General features: G+C 37.4%; 2 protein-coding genes across 6 annotated transcripts in view; one reads left to right on the top strand and one right to left on the bottom strand.

The window, feature by feature from the left end:
- The window catches only part of FBXO8 (F-box protein 8), a 37,211-nt gene extending 36,294 nt beyond the window's left edge, over positions 1-917 (bottom strand). Inside the window, exon 1 of the mRNA XM_068553940.1 lies at positions 658-917. The gene's annotated coding sequence lies outside the window, so the exon portion shown is untranslated. The remainder of the gene's footprint in view (positions 1-657) is intronic.
- An 81-nt stretch (positions 918-998) lies between these two features.
- Positions 999-20,768, top strand: CEP44 (centrosomal protein 44). Of its 5 annotated transcripts, XM_068553935.1 has the most exons (14): positions 1,000-1,399; positions 1,526-1,624; positions 2,601-2,709; positions 3,620-3,667; positions 8,032-8,170; positions 10,761-10,908; positions 12,483-12,629; positions 13,011-13,133; positions 15,117-15,278; positions 16,261-16,467; positions 16,951-17,026; positions 19,449-19,573; positions 19,823-19,860; positions 20,630-20,768. In XM_068553935.1, exons 5-14 carry the CDS (start codon positions 8,082-8,084, stop codon positions 20,670-20,672), a joined length of 1,158 nt encoding a protein of 385 aa, XP_068410036.1. In that variant the 5' UTR covers positions 1,000-1,399; positions 1,526-1,624; positions 2,601-2,709; positions 3,620-3,667; positions 8,032-8,081; the 3' UTR covers positions 20,673-20,768. The 5 variants fall into 5 exon arrangements, with proteins under 5 accessions (XP_068410039.1, XP_068410036.1, XP_068410037.1 ...); XM_068553936.1 differs by lacking the exon at positions 1,526-1,624; XM_068553934.1 differs by having other exon boundaries at positions 1,000-1,624.
- Positions 20,769-25,383: the final 4,615 nt, after the last annotated feature.

The following is a 25,383-nucleotide window of genomic DNA, read 5'->3' as shown; positions in this document are numbered from 1 at the left end:
ATTAAATTACTAAATACATACAGAACCTAAAAATAAAACCCTTAAACGACTGAGGATTGGGATCCACTTCTGATTTCTCCCAATTTTAATAATAATTAAGTGAGCACCCACCATATAAGAAACTGGAGCCTAGTCACAGAGAAACAAGCAAGAGACAAGTTAAGAATCTGCCGAGTTTATAACCAAAGTTTAACAGCTGAAGCAACTGTCAGTCCATCGTGACCTTAACTGGATGTGTTTGCATTCATGTTACTGTAAAAAGTATGTTAAGAGCCAAAAACTCTGCCTATGCACCAAAAACACTCTCTACTTGAAAAGCAACACCTGGGCTAGAAGAGCGTAACCTCTGCTGTTTCCCGGCTTTATTTCAGAGTGAAGCCGGGTCCTACTTGGGGTCCCAAGCTGACCTAGGGGTCCCCAGTGACCCAGGAACACAAGAAGCACACCTACTCCCGCCTCCTGACACGGATTCCTCATTTTAATTAGCCAGTACCGCTGTCACTCAAGGTGCTTCGCACAGTCATTGGCCCCAAAGTCTCGCTGGTTGGCAAGTTTCTGCCAACTGGAGCACCGGTGGTCATCATTCCCGAGAAGAAAAGTAGGGGTGTACAGGGAAGAGAGGCAAGAACTCTGAAATATCTAGGGTGACACCCTTACCTGAGCGACCTGCGATTCCCCACCGCCGCCGCGACGAATCGGCCTCTGGGCGGGGGCTTTCAGCCAAAAAGAAAATGGCTCAGCCGGGAAGGGGTGCCCAGGCCATGGAGAAGCCGGTTCAAACTTTATTTGTTCACGCCGGTGGAGGTGAGGTCGGGGAGAATCCCAGAAACAGCACCTGATCCCTCCGAACTCAGCGTGCCCCAGGCTGCAGCAGCCTGAGCGGCCGACTCTCCGAGTTTTGACGTTTCCTATTGTTGCCGGAAGTGACGTCCGGATTCGGGGTGCTTCAAGAAGAAGTATTTTTATCCCCTTGGTCTACGATTCGCTACAGAGTCCCGGTCTCTCACTTCGCAGTCCAAGCCCCTCTGAGCCTCAGAACCGGGCAGACTTCGAATCTGCACCTTGGAATCGGACTGGACGTAGAAAAGACTCTCGGCAGGGTCAGTCTTCCTAGGGCTCTGTACGAACGTGCTGTGGAATCTGCAGCGGGGAATCCAGGAGCGCAGGGGAGCCGGCAGCTTGGAAGGTCCTGCCGCGGTGCGTGGCGGGCTTCCACCCGCTGCTCCGAATACAAACGGTCGGCGGGAGAAGCGCGCCCCGGCATCGGCGTCGGGCCGCAGGGAGTCGTTGCTGGAGGCTGGGCTCCCGGGGCTCTCGGATTGCACATGCTACCACCTCCTCTGCCCGTTGTGCGGCGCCGGAGGCCTTTGGAGCCCGTTCTTTGCTCGGCCGCTGCTGGGTGAGCGCGGGGGAGCAGGCGGGGCTGCGCCCCGGGATGGGCCGGGGTCGCCTCTCTCCGCTGCCGTAACCGAGGCCCCGGCTGGGGCGAGTGACCAGGGCTGCCTTTTCATCCTTTTAAATCAAGTGCAGAGGAGGAGAGCGCTAGACGTGCCTCGCCCATGAACCCGACTGGGATATCCTTTTGATAACGACGAAGTGGGAAGAGCTCATCTTCTCAGATCAGGTTTGACTTAGGGTGGGGAAGTCCTAGACGGGCCGATTCCTGCTGTTGGAGCCTCTGAGCTGAGGAGCAATCCGGCTGATGAGAAGGAGGAGCTGAGAATAGTTGATGTTTCCCTTGCTTTACATTTCCCTAGTGTTTCCGTGTTTCTCCACTTTCCTACAGGACTATAGATTTTTCCCTTACTGTAAAAAAAAAAAATCAATCTTGAAATTTGGATTCCGGAATTAGGGCTGTAGTAGACTATTTTTCTAAAATTATCCACAAACCTTTTAACGGTTTTATATGTAAACACAGCAGTCCTACAGAGTTATGTACTTGACCCTTACTCCCCGTTTTCCCCAGTTTTCTCCTCTATTTTTGATAGATAATATTTAGCGTTATGAGCTGTCACAAACTCTTAGCCATCGACCGTCATCATTACACCAGTCGGTGTAGTTGCTTCATTCTGAACAAAAATCACTGAGTTCAATTGCATCCCATTGGGAGGCACATTTAATGACCTCTAACAGCAGTGAGATTCAACTAGATTAAAAATCTTAAAAATGCTATTTTATACCATTTCCACCATGTCTCCTGTAATAAATTCAGTGGGGCAGACCTAACTAGTAGCAGAGAACTCTCTGGAGGAAGCTAGGAAGCAATACTGAGACCATCTTAATGGTTGAATCTGTGCTACAAGCTGAGTGATATATGCTTTTGTCTTTTAACTTCTTTTTATAAGGGTTATAAAGCGAAAATGTTAAGCGATTTCTTACTTTTCATGTCTGAAACTACTATGTTAAAATGTGCACAAGTCCTAAATTGGTTTTTTTTAAATGTCTTAATTTCTAGTGTTTTTTTCAGTTTTATAATAGAACAGTAAAGCCTTTTATAAAAATGTAGAGCAGTAGCTGTAATTTTTTTCTATAATACTCAAAAAATTTTTAACCCCTTTATTTTTTCTATCCTGTTTATCACTTATCTCCTTCACCTACAGATCCCAGCTGTACCTGTATCTTACTCTTCTTCAGAATATTTATTCTGCTGGTACTGAAGAGGATGTGTTCCAGGGACATACTTTGTTGTCAGAAATTCCATTACTAAAGGTAGAAATAATGAGACATTGGTATATGTTACAGGACTTCAGAGAAAGGAAGGATGGAAAGATACCATAAAGTGTTAAATAAAACAAAAATTCCATGTACCACAAAGATGGAACATATATCTGAAAGGATTAAAGGAAGTCTGTGGGAAGAGATAAAATTTGTATTAAAGTTATAGAATGTCTTAGGAGGAAAGGTCCCCTTAGAAGAATTGTGTTACGATACGTGGGTCTGGAACTTAAAACAAGCTAACACCTACTATATTGGCCATGGGCAACACCCAAGAATATATATTTTTTGCATTCAACAGCCAGATTAGTTCCCACTTTGTCTTTCCCAGGAAAATAAAGGCTGGTCTTGGGAAGTCATCTTTAACTGCTTCCATATGCACATAAATCCCCCAGTCATCCTAAAAGATGTTAAAGAAGGTTTACCCTTCTTGGCCAGTATATTGTAGAATGTGATTTTTAGGATCACTTCCTCTTTTTTCTAGTTCCCTCCCATTTGACACTACTTGAAATTCCCTCTGCCTAAAAATGTGTTTAGTTGAAGTAATTGATTGGCTGAAAAATATTGACTAAAACCCACGCGTGAGCATTTAAAAGTATATTCAATAACGTGTTCTTTACCGTGTTGATAAAGGAGAGGAAGCTTGGAACAGGAAGATTCTATGTTCTTTAAGAGGAGGAAAGGGTACAGAGCTGGGTGGCCAGTGGCTTAAAATAGAAAGCTTACTGAATTTAGGATTTTGCAAATTGCTAGCCCACCTCTGGTTATATATAGATATAGGAAAGGTGTGTAAGAAGGTGATTTGTATCCTAGGCAGCTGCTGGGGTGTTGACTAGGGGGATATGACCGTACTAACTCTACTTCACCAGATTTATGGGTTGTTCTGTTTTGTTTTTAATGTCAGTGACTTCATTTTAGAGGAGCTTCATTCCCAGAGGATTCAGTACTCAAGGTATTGTTATGTATTATTCTCCTTCTATGAAGTGTCCGTGGACAGTTACAAATACTAGCTATTTTTAAGTGTGTTATTGAGCTTTGCCTCACTGGCTGATTGACTTACAGTTTAGACGCCCTTTGTCTCTTTCTAGCAAAAGTTCTTAACCATTTATTTACCTGTTTAGTTTAGGAAGCTCCCTTGGGAATAACCTCCTTTGAGACTCTAGTGAAAGCCCTACCCGATGCAATAAAATGAGTCATTTAAAAATATAATTCCATGGTATCATTTTCTTAGAGATTTAAAAAAATGAACCATTTAATTTAAAATCCCCAATACTGTTCATGTCTTTTGGTGCACATAAATGTACACACGTATTCTGTTATTCGTGTTCATTGGCATCATATTGCTGTTTCATGGGCCCTGAGTATGTGAGTAGATATCACTAATAAGTTTCCCAAAGTAATTGTACTAATTTACCCTTTCACAGCATTGTGGTTTGTTTCAAATGCGCTGCAACCTCACATTTTGGATTTACTTTGTGATTTCCTAATGATTAATGAGGTTGCGTATCTTTTCACATTTCTCTTTTGTAAAGTTCCTGTTCAGAGCTCTTTACCATTTTTCTATTGAGTTGTCTTTCTTTTTCTTATTACCTTATAGGGTTTTCTTTTAGCTATGAATCTTTTTGTTGGTTATGTATATTGACAGTATCAACTTCCACTCAGTGGCTTTTCTTTTCACTCTCTTAAGGGTATCTTTTGATGAACAGAAGTTAGTAAGTTTAATGTGGTTCATTTTATCAGTTATAAGACAAGAAATCTTTTTCTACCTGAAGATCATAAAGATATTCTACTCTGTGATCTCCAGAAAGCCTATTTGTCTTACATTTTACATGTAGATCTTCAACAACAAACCTGGAATTGATTGTGAAGGATGTGAGGTACCCTTTACATCAAGGGGTCAAGATTTATTTATCCCATTTGGATATTCAGTTGACACAGTACCATTTATTGAAAAAGACCATCCGTTTTCCAGGGCTACTCTGCATCAACTTTGTCATAAGTCTAGTGTCAATGTATGCACGGTCTATTTCTGTACGTTATTCCATTCCATTGTTCTGTTTGTAGATATTTTCAATAATTCTGAATTTAACTTTATAATGAGTCTCATTATCCAGTGGTTGAATTTTCCAGTTTAGGTCTTCTTCAGCATTGTGTTATTTATTGTTTATCTTTTGCATATCTATGCAAATTTTGGAATCAGCTTGTCAATTTCCACCTTTAAAAAACTGCAGGGAGTTTTGGGGAGGCATGGCATGGAGGGAATACATTGAATTATGGATCGACTTATTGAGTCTTTAAATCCTTGCTCAGGATGTAGACCTCTTATTTAGGCCTTCTTTAATTTATCTCAATGAAGTTTTCTGTTTTTTTTGTTTTGAGGTCTTACAGATCCGTTTTAGATTTATTCACATGTTTATGATATTGGAGGCTAGTGATTATTTACACATATTTTTTTAACATATTTAAACATAATTTAGAAATTATTTGGGTAATACAGAGAAATACAATTGATACTTGTATATTGGCCTGCTGTCCAGCAACCGTGCTAAATTCATTTGATTTCTTTTGGATTTTTTCAAATACAATTATGTTGTCTGTGACTAATGACATTTTTATTTCTTCCTTTTTAGTCTTTATTCCTTTTATTTCTTTTTCTTGTATTTTTGTACTGTCTAAGACCTCTAGTACAGTATTGAATAGAAATGGTGAGAGTGGATAAGCTTGCCTTTTCCCAGTCTCAGGAAGAAAGCTTTCAATACTTCACCTTTACATAGGATGTTTGCAGTAAATTTTTTGTAGATATCCTGTAGATGACTGCAGGCAGTTCCCTTCTATTCCTAATGTCCTAAGAATTATATCCTAAATGTTGAATTTTATCAAATGCCTGATTTTGTTGTTTTTGCTGTTCAAATTGTTTCAGCTTTGACCACTGGAAGTGGTTTCATTTGGTTCCTGTGTCCCTATGACATACGTGTGGGATTGGTTTGTTTGTTTTGTGTGTAATTTCTTACATTCTAGAATTATATAATGCCTCAGGCTCATCTCGTATATTTCCTGCCCCGGTCCTAGAATTGGCCATTTCTCCAGGGAGCCAGCATTACACATATTCTGCATCTATATTAAGCTAAACATGAGTTCATACTTGCGTGTCTAACTCTAAACCATGAGGCATGGCTCATTTCAATCTCGTCCCCTTGCTTATCTGTAAATTCCCACTCCAGCAGTGAGAATCCTGGCTTCTACTATTTAGCCATCCATTTACTTAATTGTTCAATTCCAGCATATATGTAGAATTAACCCATACGTACATGGGAAACAACTTTATACACTAGAGTACAGTGTTTCTGTGCAGCTCATTTTGCCTTTAGTCTCACAGGCCCACTCATTCCCAAAGTTACTTAGCAGCTTTTCCATCCACCCCCTCTGTGAGGTAGCTTTGCACATTAACTGTATGTGACCCTCCCTCTTACCTCTGAATCCTTGCAGCCGTGATCTCTATAGTTTTTATTGTCTCTACAGTTTTGCCTTTTCCAGAATATCGTAAAATGGAAACCAAACAATATGTACCCTTTTCAGACTGGTTCCTTTTGCTTAGCAATATGCATTAAGGTTCATTCATGTCTTTTTGTGGCTTTATAGCTCTTTCTTTATTGCTGAATAATGTCGTGTTGTATGGATGTGTTCGTTTTTTAAATTCATTTGGCTATTGAAGGACATCCTGATTGCTTGCAGTTTTGGGTGATTAGGAACAGAGCTGCTGTAAACATTTGCGTGCAGTATCTTGTATGTACATTAAATTTTCAAATCACTTGGGTAAATAGCTATAAGCACGATTGCTGATTGTATGGTGTTTAGCTTTGTAAGAGTCTGCCAAACCGTCTTCCAAAATGGCTATGCGATTCGCGTTCCCACCCACCAAAAATGAGAGTTCCTGTTGCTCCGTATGCTCATAAGCATTTGGTACTGTCAGTTTTTTGGATTCTAACCATTGTAATAGATATGCAGTGGTATCATTTTTTAAATTTGTAATTACTTAAAGACATTTGATGTTGAGCATCTTATATGCTTATTTGCCATCTGTGTATCTCCTTTAATGAGATTTTCAGATATTTTGCCCATTTTTAAATTGGGTTGTTTGTTTTCTTACTCTTAACATTTAAGAATTCTTTGTATACTTTGGAAACAAGTCTTTTATCCAGTATGTGTTTTATAAATATACTGTCTGCAGCCTGTCTTCATTTTCTTAACAGTGTATTTTGTAGAACAGAAGTTTAATCTTAATGAATTCCAACTCAATTTTTTTATGGGTTGTGGTGACATTTTCTAAAAACTCATTGCTAAACCTGGGGAATCAGAGGTAGTTGCCTAGCTGAGCAAGTTATATGTGTCTGGGGGTGGGGGGTGGGAGGGGAAGCAGAGGGAAAGTGAAAATCCAGGGTTCAGCAGCTTCTTATACGGACTTTCAAATAATCATTCTTCTTTCAAGGCCCTGGCCTTACCCTTCAGCCTTTCAGAAGTATCAGGTCCCCTCATTTCTGAAGCTGTTGCTGTTGTTGGCTTCCTCCTAAATAGGAGGATGGGATGGACCTACCTTTGCTCTGCTAGGTTGGTTATCACTCATCCATCTGTTTTCCATCTTCCAAAATTTTGTTGACACATCCTTTGTCATGTGGAATCCCCTCTAGTTTTCTTTACCCTGATGAGTATATATGGTTTCTAATCATTTACTTTCATTTTAGTGGTGTTTAGAAAAGGGAATGAAGGTAACATGCATTTAACCAGCTGCCATATTTAACCAGCTGAATTCTGAATTTTTTTTAACTTATCTATTTTTATTTTTTAAGCAAACGATCTGATTTACAACTATGTAAGTTCGGAACCCTGGGAATACTGACCAAATCTGTGCTAAATTTCTTTGTCTCCATTTCTTACTGATTTTTATTATGTACCCTTTATAAGCATCCAAAATAGCCATTGATGGAGATTATTTTAGGGTGATATGTCTTCCCAAATTGTACTTTGTTGTACCATTAAGTGTTTGGGAGAGTGTCGTATAATATCAGACACATTGTTAGAAGATGAGCATAAGGCAAACTTATTTTTTTAATGAAAAAATATTGAGGGGAAAAGTGCACCTGACATTCAGGAATATATGGACGATACAAGACAGTACTAGACCAGTAGGGAAGATAAATTAGGGGAGAAATAACTAAGATAAATATGGTAAGTGTGTATGAGATTGAACAAAAGAGATTAGAGAAGCTTCAAAAATACAAAGAGTTGAACAGTGTTTCATGGATTTTTTTTTTTTTTTAGGTGAAAAATTAGATAATTTCCAAAGCTGGAGCTGAATCGAATGTTAAATAATGGCAACAGGTGACTTAAAAAGAAGCTTACGGAACCTAGAACAAGTGCTTCGCTCGCTAAATTATCCTAGAGAGGTGGATTGTATAGGGTGAGCTACAATATCAAACTTCTTTGTATTATTTTCAGTAATGATGTGAGGTAATGCTTGACATGAGGGGAGTATCTAAATAAAAATCCAGATTTTATCTGGGTCCTTTAAATTTTTTCCTTGAAATGACTAAGGTATTTTGGAAAGCAGTTAGGAAGGAGTTTGTTTCTAAGTAGGAATTAATGAAAAATTCCAACTCAAGAGATTTAAAACAACTTTTAGAAGTAGAAGCACAATATTGTTAGAATCAGGTGTGGTCTCTGTACAACGTTTAGTCTCATGGAAGTGTAATGGATTTCATTAGTTCTGTAATTTATCACCCTCGCACATTTAGTTGGGTGGTATTCCTTTTTGATTTGGAAGATTCTAGTTAATAGATTTCTTATGACAATTTATACCATGCTTGAAGATTGTTATTAAGCTATCTCACTTAAACCTTTTGCTTTAGTTTCCACTTTCCAAATGTGACTTACTTGCCTTTGTAGAATGTCGCAAGGTACATTTCTTCTCTAATTCTGCCAACCTAATACAGTACTCCCATCATCCTCTTATTGTTTAGTACCTCTTTTTCTTCCTCCCTGGGATGGCTGACTGGTTAAATGTTCCCCCCACTAGAATGCAGCTTTACGTCTGGGGCTTTTGTTTAGCTCACTGCAGCACCCCCACATCTAGAACTGCCTGGCACATCTTAGAAGCTAATTAGACATTTATTCAATGACTGTGTCGAGGGACAAGTCCAGATTAGGCATATGTTCAAGTAGTGAGTGAAACTGGGTTGGTTTAACCCAGTAGAATCCTAGATAGTCTTGTCAACTAGGGAAAGCTAACCAAGAGAAGGCTGCGAGTGAATGGATAGTGAGGAGACTAGGGAAAGTTTAGCTCTGATGACTGTTATTACGAGCATCATATGTGAGAAGCAGAAGGCATTCCCTAGTCTGCTCCCACAGTGTGTACCAGTCATGTATTGGTTCCTCAAAACAGGGAAATCTCTACTATCCAGACTGGCAGCGGCTGAATCAGTTTGAGTAGCCAAGTTTTCTTCTTCCCACTTTAAGTATTAACATTTTAAAAGACATTTTGCATAGGAATAATTCTAAAATATACTGATGATTCTCCTGTCTTCTGAATACAGCATTCAAACATTTGATTTTCTTATTGACCCAAGAGTATCATTAAGAACAAGTTTACATTACCTTATAAGATAGTAACGTCTGCAGGGTTTATTGAGACGGGCAGTGCTACTTGCTGCTGCTTCAGATTGCTCTCCCCGATCCGACACGCACACATACACATACAAATACACCCTCCGCGTATTTTGATTCTTTATACTTTTTGCCATTTTAAAATTTTTTCCTGACATCTGCTGTTTTTAGTGTTGGCCTGTCAATTTATAATATCTGTTTCTCTTACTGTTTCTAGTCTAAGTCCTTAGAAACTAGGTAACCAAGATTTCTGAGATTGTTTAACATAAGAGGTATTAAATACAGACCTGGCTGTTTTCTATTCATAATGTGGATAAAATGGACACATTTTGCTCTAAAAAAGTACTTTTTCATTTCCTGTGTTGAACTGTCTTACAGAGAGACAAGGTTGCTAGAGCAGTTTTCTCATTGGGTAAATTATAATTTTACCCATAAACATAAAAGAGAAACAATTTATGTTTGTCCTGCAAAAAACAAAATATAATCTTATCATATTTGTTCCCTGCCTTATTGAAAAAAGTTGGGCAGCGATGGGGAGATTTATGTATATGTTTGAATTTTGTGGAAAACAAATGTTTTAAGTAAGTACATTATAGCATCAGTTGAACAAATACTATCTGTGCTTTGTTGTGAGAGAATCAGTGAAGGCACTTCTTGAGAAGCAAGATCTGTGTGTGGAGACAATTAGACAGCAGTACAAGGCAGAGCATCAGGTGTCAGATACTGAACACCTGGGGAGTCGTTCTGAGAGAGGTCCTTGTGGATCAGAAAGATGGCTTCATGGGAGGCTTGAGATTTGACTGATGATTCGTAAAGAATGAATGACAGATAACAGAAGAGTGAGATAGATGCCTTTCTAGGCTGGAGGAAGTAGCGTAAGCTAATAAGGTAGATTCCAGATGGGCCCGATGTCAGGGGAAGATAGTAAGCTGGTCAGCTTAGTCACAGTTGATACCTTTTCCAGCCCTGTTTTCCTCACCTGTAACTTAGAATTCCTCGTATTTTCCCTTTGCAGCTTTGTGGTAAAGAGCAAGTGAGGTAATGTGAGAAGTGTTTGCAAAACCATAAAGCCTACTTGTGTACCGTAAGGCCGAACATTTGCTTTATTAGTAGGAGAAAATGGACAAGATCGAGTAAGGCTAAGCTTTGGAAAATCAATGAATACTGTGGTAAATAGGCTGTTGGTACTAAAGAGTTTTTGTTTCGTAGTTAATTGGCCTACACCGGTTTAGAGTAGGGGGTGGAATCTAAAGGGTCTTGTGCATCACCTAATTATTATGGCTATTGTGTTAAATGATGAGTTTTTGACAGCATTTCTTTTATTTCCCTGATTATCCGACTTTGTGGAATTAAGCTTATTAAAAATCTTTTTCTGTTTTTCCTGACAGTTTGGTAAAGGGAGACACAGCAGCCTCTCTGCCCATCATCAGCTATTCCCTTACCTCATATTCACCTTATGTAGCAGAACTTCTGGTGGACTCCAATGTAGAGCTCATAGCAAAGAATGACTTACGCTTCATAGATACTGTCTACAAGGTACTTTGAATTTATGAAACAGTAATTCTTTTAGAAGTCACTGAATGGTTTTCTTAAGATTAATGTTATTATAACTCAAATATATGCCGCATACATAGTTGACAGAGTATTTTCAGATACATTTATCTCATGTAAATGCTGTCCCTGTTATACTCAAGATGCAATTCAAGGGCTTCCCTGGTGGCGCAGTGGTTGGGAGTCTGCCTGCCAATGCAGGGGACGCGGGTTCGAGCCCTGGTCTGGGAGGATCCCATGTGCTGCGGAGCAGCTGGGCCCGTGTGCCACAATTACTGAGCCTGTGCGTCTGCAGCCTGTGCTCCGCAACAAGAGAGGCCGCGATGGTGGGAGGCCCGCGCACCGCGATGAAGGGTGGCCCCCACTTGCCGCAACTGGAGAAGGCCCTCGCACAGAAGCGAGGACCCGACACAGCCATAAATAAATAAAATAAATAAATAAAGATACATGAAATTGCTAAAATTAAAACAAAAAAGATGCAATTCAAGTTTGCTGTATGTTTCATACTCTAATAAATATGAGGACTGGTAATTGTCATTGGTTATCATATCATTATCAATCATATTGGTTATCATATCATTGGTATCATATCATTGGTTAACCATGTCATTGGTTTTTATATCACACTTTAGTAAAATTTGGTATACTGGCAGAAGTTAGAGAGAATGTGGTTTTAGTGAGTAAAGTTTGTGGTTCAGAAAATTGTGAGTTAATTTAGTTGTTTATAAGAAGGAACTACAACTTATGTTCCTTGAGGTCTGAAACCATGTCTTATTATCTACTCTAGTACCTGCACTTGTACTATATGTATCCTGAACTTAATCTCATGTTTGATTTTTCAGAACCCTACTTTGTGTCATTAATTTTTGCTCATGTACTGTGGTTTTCTTAACCTTTTTAAAAAAATAGTAAAGTCCATTTGTCAAATCAAATCTTGATTTTTGTCTTTTTTAGGTAGAGTTTGATGAAATGGTAGCCTTTAAATATAGTCTGTGTTTAATCTTCCCTTTCTTTGTCTCTCACTTCAGAAAGCTTCCATGGAAGCCTGAGAGACCCTTCTAGGAAATCCCAGGGTCCACAGAGTAGGTTTTGAAAATTACTGGTTTAATCTGTATCTCTCATTTTATACATGAGAAATCGAAACTCAGTAGCGTACCAGCTTGTCTAAAAATCAAGTCATGATTTCTATAAACAAATAGAACTGTGGTTTTCTGATATCTGCTATAGTAATCTTGTTCAGCGAGCTAAGGAGTTGTTTTTTGTTTTTTTTTTTAGTACCTGTGAGGCTATTTGAACTTTTTATATCTTTTTCCGTCTCTCTGGACAGCTATCTATACTCTGGTACATCCCTAGCTAACTGTTTCCTACCTGTTCTCCTACCTGGTCAGGACTCACAGCACCCCTACAGGTTTCTTTAGTGCCCGATATATAATGGCTTAATCCTCTCCTCTCTCCTCTCAAAAATGGCAGTACATCCCTGACCAGGTGGTCGTTTATAATTTTGGATTTTTGAAAGAAATTGCTCCCAATTATTACATTGATCTGTTTCCTCTTTACAGCTTCTTCGTAATCAATTTAATTATAAACCAATCTTGACGAAAAAGCAGTTTCTCCAGTGTGGATTTGCAGAATGGAAAATCCAAATTATATGTGATATTTTGAATTGTGTGATGAAAAAGCACAAGGAGTTGAGTGGTCTTGAGAAGGTAATTTTATTAATAGATTTTAACTTAGGCTAAGCTGCTATATTTTAATGTATAAAGTCAATACCCTAGTCAGCAAATGAATGCGTAGTGCAATTACTGCGCTATTCACAGGTTTGGGTAACCTTACAATGCCTGATGTTTGCTTTAAATACTAGTGACTTGTATTTGCACACTTGTGACTTGGAGCTACTAGTCCTAAACTAATAGTTCAAACATAATACATTTTCATCACTTTGTAATTTTCAAAAGACATGTCGTCTCATTAGACTCGGCATTATTTGGCAGTCACATTTCATATGAAAATTTAAGTGATAAGAGTAATTTAATATATACATCATGCTTTCCCACACAATTTATGACATCTTAATACCTTTTTTTTAGACTCCATCACAACAAAGGAAAAAAATCAGTTCTGCTAAGTCAGAACCTTGTTCAAGCGCTGAGAAGACATCAACTGAACCTGTGGGCATTGACGTCACTGGCAGGTTTATGACTTCAGGAAAGGTGGGAAAATACAAAGAGAATGTGTCATGTAGTGTTAAGAGTCACCTACCTAGTCAATCCAACGTAGAAGTTTCACTTTTCTGACTAGCATCTGGTAAAACATTCTGCTTAGACATTAGAGTGTAAGGATCTTTAACAGTGCATATCATATATTATCTGGGAACATTCCTAAAGTTATGAGAAGAGGGTAGAAACGTACAATTGAACAGGCTTTCTCTTTATATTTCTAATCTTTAATTCTGCCTCTTGCGGTCATGAACGTTTGCACTGAATTACGTATCTAGTCTTCCTAAAGACCCTCCCTTTACTTACAGTGATAGGTCATGATTTACATACATTCATATTTCTATACCAGGACCGTGAATTATCCAATGATTGATAGTTCCTTAAATCTATAATCGGGTTTTGGGGTAGCGTTTTGAATATTTTCTCTTTGGTGGTAGATATCTTCCCTGCCCTTGTCTGCTTCAAGCACCTGTGGCTGAATGAGTCCAATGCCTTTAGGGATAGTTTTTCCATCTCCACGGGAAAATGAAGCCAAAATATTATTTTATAATGGTAAATATACTTTCAGCTGTCTTCCACCTTGGGCAAGCCCTTTGAGATTGAAGGATAGACTACCAGATGAATAACTGATGTGTCATTAGATAAAGGAATGTGAGTATTTTTTGGCTGAAGTAAAATCTAGGGAATTATTTTTCCCCAATTCAAAATATGAGTTATATAAACAGAATCTGTGAAGATATTTATACTTTATGCCATTACAAAAAGTAGTGACATTTAACTGTAAGAAAAAGGCTCTTATGTCAGTAACTTTAAAAAAAAAATATGCCGGTTTTGCTCCAGGTGATGAGGGCAATATGAAAAGGCATGTAAGTGTCTTGTATCCTTTCCCAACTAGAATTGATCTAAACAGGGATTTTCTTATACTGATTTTTTTTATATTCCTTGTGCTTAGCACAGGATTAGGTCCATTGTAAGGACTTACTAAGTATGAGTTGATAGAACTGAGTGCATTTTTCAATCTTCTATTTCAGTATGGGGGCTGAGGGGTGATCTAAATTGTCCTAACAAAGGAAGATACAAAATTTGAAGACATTAGACTTTTTAATTTTCGTAAAATAATGTTTCCTTTGTTATCCATCAAAATTTTGTAAATTGCAACAAATTCTTAATTCTCAGAAATCTGAATAGTTATTAAAAGTATTCCAGTTTAGAAAAGATGGAGTAGTAAGTGCATTCCTTTGTTTACATGAAAAACTGAGTCAATACTGAAACAAGTTGTCTCCTCCCCAGTGCCTTCTCTGGGGTGGTAGTTGTGACTTCTTTGTCACATGTGCTGAGTTCATGTTCATACGCAGATTGCCCATAGAAAAGGAAGTAGGCAGAAGAGTCCTACGTAAATGCGGTTTGACCTGGTGCCTTTACTCTCAGGACTTTCCCTTCGTTTGAATTGTTATTGACAGTCTTATGTTTTGTGGTTTGTTTAATAGAAAAAAAAAAATTGTAATGAGTCCTACTCATAAAGCCAGTTCTTGATTATCTACCTGTGAATAGTGTGTTAACCTTTTAAAAATAACTTCTTCTTATGGAACGTTTCAAACCTGTACAAAAGTATCCATTCTGTGATTCAGCAATTTGTCAACTCTTTGCTAATCTTGTTTCATCTTAATTGTAACCACTTTTCCCAACATCTTTTCTCCCAAACCTGAAACCATTTGAAACAAGTCCCAGACATCACTGAATAAATATTTCAATATTTTTGTAAAATATAAGAATGCTTTTTAAAAATCATGACCACAATTGTCTCATCACACCTAAAATAATAAGTTTGTAATATTTGGTATCTGCATATGTGGTAATTTAAACTTCTGTAAATCTTAAATGGGAGATAGGATGTTTCTTTTGAAAAATTACTACGTGTATGTTTAAAATAATGGTGGAGAACACGGAAGCATCTCTGACATGTTTTTCTCTGTGCAGAAGAAAGCTGTGGTGATCCGGCATCTGTACAATGAAGATGGTGCTCACATTCCTGAAGATACAGTAACAGATGTTAATGAAGCATTTGATATTTGTGACTTAAAGGCTGCTGAAATAAAGATTCCTGAATTACAGGTTCCTGAAATTAAGTGTGAGCAGCAAGTAAGAATCTGGGACTTCATTAACCGATGCCAATATTTCTTGCTTTGATATACATGATTATTTCAGATCTAATCTTTGGAACATTTCTAGCCTTTTAAATTATTGATCATGACATGTTACCTTTGTTACCATTACTTAAGAATCAATAAGTCTTACTGAACATAATTCAAAAGATATTATTTGCTGCTTATGTTTAGGGTACTAGGAGAGATGTCATGGGTAATGCAAAGATGAATAAGACATAGGACTTGACTTCAAGGAATTGGCAGTCTGGTGAGAGATAGAGATATACTACTTTGTTTAGTGAAGGTTCTTTATCACCTCTTCCCCATATTGATGAATGGAAAAAAATGGTGCATTACCACCTTTTCATTTTCCTTTTGGGGCCCTTGCTGTCCTTTGCTCGCTCTCTCTCTCTCGGGATATCATTGCTATTACTTTGTTGCCACAGACCCCATTATAGTGTCTCGTCTCTACTGCTTCCGTTAAAACTTCTTTTTCTGTCCGTCTTCTATGTCTTGTGACTTCTATACATGTTGGTATTCAGTTGGCATTTAAAAACCACCAGATGACCATTAGGCTTACTTCCTGTTTATAGCAAATGTAACAATCTCATTTCTCGGTCATTTCCTCTTAGCTTTCTGCTAGATCTAGTTATAAGAAGCTAGTTACTTACACTTTTATTGTACAAACTGATACTGTTCTAAGAGCTTTATGCAAATTAATCCATTTAATCTTACAAGACCCAAATGAAGTTGGCACTCTTGTCATCTTTTTTTTTTTTTATTTAAGGAAATTGAGGCATCGGGCATCTTGCAGGAGCTAGTTTAAGTGTCCAAGGTGCCTGCTCCAGAAGTAGCACTCTTAACTCTCATGCTGTCCTGCCTGTTGTAACTATTGAAACAACACGTGGAAATGGGAATACACTGAATTATGGGAATTTTAATCTGCGTAATATTTTTAATCTTTCTAATCATTTTAGGATACAGAAGTCAATCCTGAGATTATTGCACTACAGACTATGCTTGCTGAATGCCAAGAAAAGCTGAAGAAACTGACTTGCATAGAAAGTAGATTAGCATCTTTGGAAGAAAAAATGAAAGGGAAAGTGATGGTGAATGAAAAAACCTGGGCTGATCTTCTAAGTCGTGTCACTCTTCTTGAAACAGAAATGCTTTTATCTAAAAAGGTATTTTCTTTCCTTTGCATTTATAGAATATCTCAAGATACAATAAAGTAATTCCTTTGTTCATTATTATTCTCTTATTTGGAATGTTAAATAAGAGAATACTTAGGTAATGGGAAGTGTTCAGTTGGGATGAAGTCCTGTTTAGGAGCACCCTGTTTGGTGATGGTTGTTGTGACTATTGCTTTTCTCTTCATCGAATAAGATAATCTGACAGACTTGTAAGCTGAGCTTTTAGAGACAGTTACGTCATTTCTGGTCCTAGTCTGTCTCTCCTTCCTAGAAAGTTAGTAGATTCAAGTTTTCTCTCTCCTTCCACATTTAAAAGATCATTTTTTATATGTAGGGATATTTATGTTTTGCTTGTAAATAAAATAATCAAAAGTAAGTATTATGTCATCTATATATTTTATGCTTAGCAGTAAGAGCATAAAATGAGAACATATCTTTTTATTTTGTTCTAAATACTAAACTGTATCATTCCAGAATGATGAATATATAGAGTTTAATGAGATGAGTGAAGACTGTGCTTCTAGTAGCGACATGGATAGTCTCAGTCCGGGTAAGTTCTTGGCGTACTGGAATTGGTGATATGGTAAGGAGTTTTCACAAAAACGTTTTTATAGTATTTGGTCATTTTAATTATCCTCAAACCTTATTTTTTTAGAAATTGCAAAGCTCCTAAAAACAAAGAAAATATCAAACTTACAGACTATAAATCAAGGATTGCTAGAAAAGCCAACTTACATGTCTTACATGTAGTAGTTGAATAAATTCCAGTGTACAAAATCGCAAACTTTTAGAGATGTTTTACTCTTTTAATTGCAAAGTGCTTTAGAATAATAAGTGGACCTTCCAAAGTTTCTAATTTAGACTTAAGTAGTAACTTTTGCATATGTAAATAATATATGTAAGAGAAAAAAAACACATTTGTCAGTAACCTGTAAAGTGTTACAAACCTCTTGCATTTCAACAGTTCACTGATGGTAATAAAATGAGAAGGACCTAAAATTAAGACAAATCTTCTCTGTGTCACTTAACCTCACTAGGCTACTGACATTTTCATTGTGACGGAGCAGCAGGGATAAGATTTCTGAGCTGCTTTTCAGTTAAAGCTTTAATTTTTTGATTCTTATGCTTTTTGAAAAGGCAAAGGTCTAAACTTTGTCGTGTTTGTAATTAGATCATATTTGCAGAAGAGATATTTTGTCCAGTTGAGAATTCATAATGAAGCTAAATTTTAAAATCTGTGGGTGTTTAACCTCATTAAATCTTTCAGCTACTATGTGTATAACAATTTAACAACAACACATTGTAGTGGTAACTACGGGCCTGCACTGTTCCAACTGCGATAGTAAAACATTTACTTCTCAAAGCAAGATAAGTGCTATCATTATCCATATTTTACAGATGAGGAAGAGAGATTAAATAACTGCCAAAGGCCACACAGCTGTTGAACGATGGGACATGTTTGAAAAGAGGCAAATTAGCTTTGACGTTTTCTCTTCAACACTACATATTCAGTGCACGTGCCAGTTTCATTGCACAGAAAACAAGTTCAATAATTAGGTTATTAAATATAATTATTTGACATGCTGCTTCTGGCAGTAGATTTATTATAGACTACAAATCAGATTTGGTAAAAGTTGACTTTTTTCCATTTATCCTTCATTCATTACTCAACAAATTTCAAAGCTCAACTCTAGGATCCTTGAGAGCAAGAACTTTATCTTATGGTCTGTCTAGCATAACGTCTGTGCTTCTGTCACCAGTATCTATCTGTATATGGTAGAAATCAAGTTTTTATGCGTTGAAAGAATACCGAAGCCTGCTATTTGCAAAACACTGCCTTTTCCAAGTTCGATTTCACCTGTTTGGGCTTAGTACTTTTTAAATAACAGGTTACAGAACATACTTTTAACACATTAGTCCTATGCTAGGACTTAAGAGTGATGAGCAGATAGACCACTATCTGAAATGGATTATAGATTATGAATGAGTTGAATACCTAGTCTCAAAAAATGTATAATCTGACCCGGATCGATTGAGTCAAATTTATAAAGCCTGACACATTACACCTTACCTCTCCATGCTACCTGGAAGCAGAGGGTTTGAATTCCTTTTGATGTTGAGAGCGACAGTTCACCAGTCTGATCTGAGGATCATGTTAAGTTGGGAATGCTTTTGGTGAAGTTCATGCCCGTTAGTAAGTAGAGGAATGGAGCAAACAGGCAAGAGAAGGAGACAGGAGAGACTGTGGCTCCATGAGAGACCAGAGTCCTCATGTGCTAACACTTTGTTCCCTGACTGAGGTTGTCTGTGTAGGCTTACAGTTAAACTACGTAAACCAGTTTAAATGGGTACCTGATTTTTTTTTTTTTTTTTTTTGGCCTTGTTTTTGCAGCCAAATGTACCGTGGACTAAAAACATAGGGCTTATGGGATTGTTTGGACAGGAACTTGTCTTCTCTGTGATGTTCTGTATTCAATTCGATGGTAGGAAAGACTTGCCATCATTTTGTTGAATAATATCAGGATACTGGAAATGGAAAGCTGTTCAGTTCTTTAGAGTAATAAATCTGTGAACCTGAATTTTAAGCAATTTTTTTCCATACATATCAACTCAGGGTAGAATGTTTCCTGAGTTTTAGGAAGTACATATAGTCAGTTTTACTAATAGTTGCCACCATTTTAAGAAAAGAATATACACGGATCAGTAGCTTATGTAAAAATACATTAACCTGCATATTCAATTGATTGCTATCATGATAAAGACAATCTTACTTTTTGTGATTTTTATTGACCAGTTTTTAACATCCAGATCTCCATATGCAGGTCATTATCCTAAAAGAATATTAAAAACTCATCTAGACCATAGGTATTTTATATTGAGATGTTTACATTTCTTCCCTCTATACATACAATTTTAGATATTTGACTCTACTATGAAAGGAAATGGTAACCTAAAAATTAATTTCTCCACAGATAGAAAAAGCAAAGAGGAAAGGCAAGCAAATATTCCTTTGTCCTCTGGTTATAGTATGGTATCATCCGATTCAACTCCCAGAGCCTCAACTGTTAATTACTGTGGTTTGAGAGAGATTTCGGAGGTAAGAAGAACTGACAACTACTTAGGTGATTTCCTTTGTAAGGTCAGGAGAGCGAGCAAGCATTAGATTTAGTTGTAGAAGCCACGGGCAAGAAAAATAGTGAAACTGTAAATCTTAATCTCATAAAAATTCTTTGTGATAAATAAACGGTACTTAATGCAATGTTTTAGACTGTGTTTTATATGTTCACGGTCCTTCTTTGATTATGGTTTACTTTGAGAAATGGCCTAAATTTGTTGCTTTTTAAAGGAAACAACAATCCAGGAAATGGAAAGGATGAAAAAAATGTAAGTAACAGAAAGGGGCACCAGAAGTTCATTTCTCTATGGGGAATCGTGTTGGATTACAATGTATAAAGAACGTGCCTGTGTGTTTCAAACCTTGAAGGCCTCTCAATCAGGTGTGGAATTTCCTTCAGGACTCCAGTGGATAATAAATCCACCTCCAGTTACGTGTTTGTGAGACGAGTCACTGTTTTTGTTTCCAGCAAGTGATGTCAAACATTGTTAATGGAATTAATTGCAGATTAAAGAGTGCAGTGATATTTTTGGTTGATAGTTAATCAAGAAGTTATCTATTTTTGATAACTACTTTATCAAAATATTAAATTGTGTATGTAGATGGATGGTTTGGAGACATTTTAAGTATTGTGAAAGTATTGCTAGTCCTTTTCAGAAAATTGTTGGTATGGTAGTACTAAATATGATACTTTTACCTAGTACAAATATGAAATTACATGATTTTTTTAAAGAACAGTTGAAAGAAAATATGAAATGAAATTGTGTAAGATTATCATGCAGCCTGCTACTTTAAAAGACTATAATTTTTTTTTTTTGGAAATTTGAGATGTGCTGAAATAACTTATGCTTCAAGAATTAAAGACGCATAATGTTTGTCCTCCCCTTCTGGCCATAGTATACTTATTAACAGTAACTACCTATAAATAAGCAGTGAAATTTATTTAAGGCTCAAAAGCATAACTGCAGCAACCTAATTCCTATGCGTCACTATGAATTTGTTATTTACTTAATATATTATTTACGTATTATATTCCAGGTTTGAAGAAACTGCAGAGTTACTGAAATGTCCAAATCACTAATTATAGAATTTTCTGCATGAACTTCTCTAGGACTTTGGCTCCTGTACATGTTGTATATTTTAAAGAGTTCTCTCTGCAATTTTAGTATACTGTAATATTTTTATTAGAATTTGAATTCCATTTGGTATATTAGCTTTTTCATTCAATGTTGAATAAATACGTAAATATTTTTGTGCTGTGATTATCCTGCTTTACTGTTTTACTATTCTCAGGAAAACTTAGGTGCCAGTACATTTCTTTTGCAGCGTGAAGTCATTCCAGCACTGTATTTTTGTGTTGACATTTGTTGGCAGCGTACTAAGTAGTTTTTTAAAGTACAGCCTTGAGGACCGTGGTTTACATCCGGTTGGAAACACTCCACCTGGGACTTGCATATTGTCCCCAGGAGGCTCTCGTACATACCATCTTGCCATCTGTACTGACGAATATCTTGCAGTGAAAAGTTAAATATGCTCACTGAGACTGAAATACAGCGAAAATACAGCTATTTCACGCTCAGTCAAAAGGCAGCAACACGTTTGCAGTTAACGTTGAGGAAGTTAGGGCATGGTTCTCCTTTTGTATTTGAAAGCAGGCTGGACAGTGGTGAAAATGGGCCGAGTATTTTAGTGCTCTACTCCGTAACACATTTGAAGAGCAGCAGCTCAGACCCAGATGGTGGCCATTCCTGTGTTACAAGATACACAGTGAGGGTTTTTTTGTTTCTTGTTTTTTTAAATGATGGGAAGTTATATGACTTTCTAGAGAGAGAAAGAAGTCTTCGAGGAAGTTACATTAAGAGAAAAATGAAATTCATTTTCAAATACTAGATACATTCTTTTATTTATTCCTATGTTTATATAAATGTAACTTGATATTTGTCACCTATGAAACTTTAATAGTAAGTTAAAATTCTAAGTTGAGATAACTTTTAAGAAGGCATTTTTAATATTCTACTACAGGCACACGTGTAGTCATCATACTTTAAAATTATGAACTTTTGAAGTTAGCATACAGCTTTGAATTTAGTAGTTTCAGTAAACATTTCTAGAATTAATGAATCCAATTAGCTTTATTTTTCCAATTGTAAAAAATTGAACATCAAGAGATTACAAAAGAAACTACTTTGTCAATTAAACTTCTGAAACTTCAGCATCAGCATGGGGTTGTAGCACCACCTTGTGGTTTACATGCCAGTATTTTACCTTTTATTAAGATATGTGATCTCCCGTAAAACATAGGATCATATTTTCCCTTTTGAAAAACTCAATTCCAATTTTAAAAGGAAGTGTTTTTGAACGTTTCTTTTTTGTGCAAGAGAGAAGAAGAAATCACCTTCTTTTCCCACGGTCTCTTTTTCCCCTCCCTCTCCTTTTCCCTTTATGTTAGTGTACATATATACCAATTAGATGATTTTAAACATTTTAAATTTCCTGATATACATTAAGTGTGCCAAGTATAAGTTTCTATTGAAAGTACAGTAAAAGATGTCTCATATTATCTAGTGGAAATTTGGAATCCAAATTTTTTTCATACTTTTATCTAACAACTTAAACAGGAGCTAATGACATCAACACCTAGCACCACCAGACATTTATACTTACAAAGAATCTCACTGTACTACTTTGACAACGTAATCTTTGGGGAAAAAGAAAGCAAATTTGACTTCACTGAAGTTATGGAAGAGAGAGCAATTATTTATTATTCTAACTCTCTTAGAAATAGTAGAAAAAATTTTCCCTCTTAGGTAATTAGTAGTTGGTAACCACAGACCAGCCCCTTTTGATTAACCTGAAGGTCTTGAGAAAGTAAGGGAGGGGGGTCCTGGAGAGATTTGGAGCTACATAATTAAACCCGTAGTTAACTGGAATTTTCACTAACTCCATCCCCTTAATTCTCCCATAAGTGGGATGAAAGGTAATGTGTTATACTGCCCACAAAGGCGTCAGCAGCTGGTGCGGCCCTACTTGTACTGTGCGCTGTGAATACAACTGCACAGAGGTCAAATAGAAACACTAAGAATGCGTAAGGTGAAGTAAGAAGAAGTAAAGTCAACTGTATGAAAATTCTAGGCAAAGCCAAGGACTATTAAGTTGGAAAAATTAGTTCTATGTTTGTTTTACTTTAACGCTTTTTAATGTAATGTTTTAGCATGTAATACATTCCCTAAAAAATAAAACTTCAAGCCTTTGGAGCTGCGTTTCACGCTACTCATTCCTCATAGCTTTACATCATTGACAGGCACTTGGGGAAGCGTTAAAGAGCAAAAGAACCCTGTCAGTTTTACAAGCTACAACACTTTTTGAGCTCCAATAACATTATATATTTAATTTTTACTTTTTAATAATCCCAAGGTTCACCTAGTAAAAATGTCAGGTTGTTTATACTACTCACTCAAAGAGTGAAGAAAGCAGTAGCGACACTGAGAACGTGCAGATGTATTGGGGTGGGAGGGGATTTTTAAAAATCCATACTCATTTTATCGTGGTTTTTACTTATTTCTAATACATGTAGGAATGGGTACTGTATAGTATGTATGTCTTATTTTTCTCTGAAGTCCACTAAATCACTAATAGAAATTATTCGATTAAAAAATTTTTTAATGCAAAGTATTCAACTCAGCATTTTAAAATTAAGAACCAGAGCACTTATTCAATAAGTATCCCGAATGTGTAAGTTATTTGAATTATACATTATAGATGGGTGTTAAGAAAAAGGAGAGAATCATAATTTTAGTTACCCAGGAAGGTTGAAAGGTGGGGATTAGAGTGATAGGAAGACTGAATATTTTGGAACACTAACTGGCACCTAGTAAGTCCTAATTTGTAGATATAATCCTTCAGTTCACTTAAATTGCTATGTACTTGGAGTGTAATCAACTTGCTAAATCATGGGGCAGAGCTCTTCAATTCGTTTGGTGTTGAAATCCTGAAAGACGTGTCTTGATTGTCTCTGTGGATTGGCCTCTCTCTTTTTTTTTTTTTTTTTTTAAATTTATTTATTTAATTATGGCTGTGTTGGGTCTTCGTTTCTGTGCGAGGGCTTTCTCTAGTTGTGACAAGCGGGGGCCACTCTTCATCGCGGTGCGCGGGCCTCTCACTATCGCGGCCTCTCTTGTTGCGGAGCACAGGCTCCAGACGCGCAGGCTCAGTAGCTGTGGCTCACGGGCCCAGTTGCTCCGTGGCATGTGGGATCTTCCCAGACCAGGGCTCGAACCCGTGTCCCCTGCATTGGCAGGCAGATTCTCAACCACTGCGCCACCAGGGAAGCCCTGACGTCTCTTAAATCGTGCTTTTGCACACTTTCTTTTGCTGAGAGTGACTTCCCCTTCCATCTGGAAAGTTTCTGCTTATCCTCTAAGACACTGTACCTTCCTTGGAAAAGACTTCTCACAATTACAGAAGCCAAATTATATTCTCTCTCTTTGCTGCTTTATAGTACCTTGTTTATATTTCTTATTTTTACACCAATTTCATAGCTCTTACTTGTTTATGTGAAGTTAATATCCATTACTTCTGTTTTTGAGGGTTTTGGTTTTCAATCTTCCTTCCAAAGTTTATTTCCCTTAGTGCCTAGCATTTGTTCAAAGTAAGTGCTAGTTAATATTTATCTGGTGGCCAAATTAATATCAAATTATAATGAAATTATAAATTATAATCAAGGTTTCCTGATAAGTAAGATTTTATCAGGTTGAAGCTGTGGTCTGGTCAGTCCTGCTACATCCTTTCTATGGAAGGAATGTATTGACAGAGGAGAGATACAGTCAGTACACGTTCTAGACAAGGGTTATCATACCTTATATGTATGCTGATGAATACTTTTAGAATGACGCTTCAGGTGTTTACTAGGTGCCAGTTAGGGTTCCAGGCACTGGCCATAAGCAGAGCACAGGTATAAGCGTGATTCCTGTTCTCCTGAACTAACAGCTGAGCAGGGGAGACAGATAAGCAATAACAGTGTCTAGTAAGTTCTAAAAGGGAACTGTCATGCATCTGAGGAATCTGGGGTGGAGGAAGTGGCGTTAACCTGAGTCCTGAAAGATGAGTGATGGGGGCCGGTAGCCAGGGAAGAAGGGGTAAGCAGAAAGAGTAGCATGAAAAAACTCAAAGGCTGGAGAGGAAGGCCGCTGGGAAGAAGTTCACTAGGGCTGACATGCGGAGTGTGCGTAGGTGTGGGAGGCGGCGGTACAGCGGCTGAAGATCAGTTTATCCAGGCCCCAGCAGAATACCAACCAGAGTTGGGTTCTTGAAGGATTTGATTTAGCGCTTTGGTATGGAGGATGAATGAGAGGTGGCAGGGCTAGAGGGAGAGGAACCATTAGGAGACTATTGCAGTAATCTAAGAAAGATGGTAAGCGTGACTCAAATTATGATGGCAGAAGAGATGGAGGGACATAATGGGGTTTGAGAGAATGTATTTTTTCCCTTGACGGCTGTCTTAAATAAGAAGCTCAATAAGTCCAATTTAAGGACTATCCGATTTGGTATCTGCTTTGGGAGATGGGGGATGATACCACGCTAATGTTTAGTGTAATACTTTGCCTAGTTAGTCCTGGATCTACAATCTTATTAGAAATACAAATCTTCAGCCTCTCTCCTGACCTACTGAGTCAAATTCTGCATTGCACCAAGAACCCAAAGTAATTTGTAGCGACCTTTAATTTGAGGAACACTAATTTACATTTACAAAGCTCTTGCTTCATTATCATGATCAACATTTGGTCTGAGCCTTA

Source organism: Eschrichtius robustus, chromosome 10, assembly GCF_028021215.1.
Source record: "Eschrichtius robustus isolate mEscRob2 chromosome 10, mEscRob2.pri, whole genome shotgun sequence".
In the NCBI taxonomy this organism is placed as follows: domain Eukaryota; kingdom Metazoa; phylum Chordata; class Mammalia; order Artiodactyla; family Eschrichtiidae; genus Eschrichtius; species Eschrichtius robustus.
Note: the sequence above shows the minus strand (reverse complement) of the source record. Positions and strands in the feature narration are given on the sequence as shown.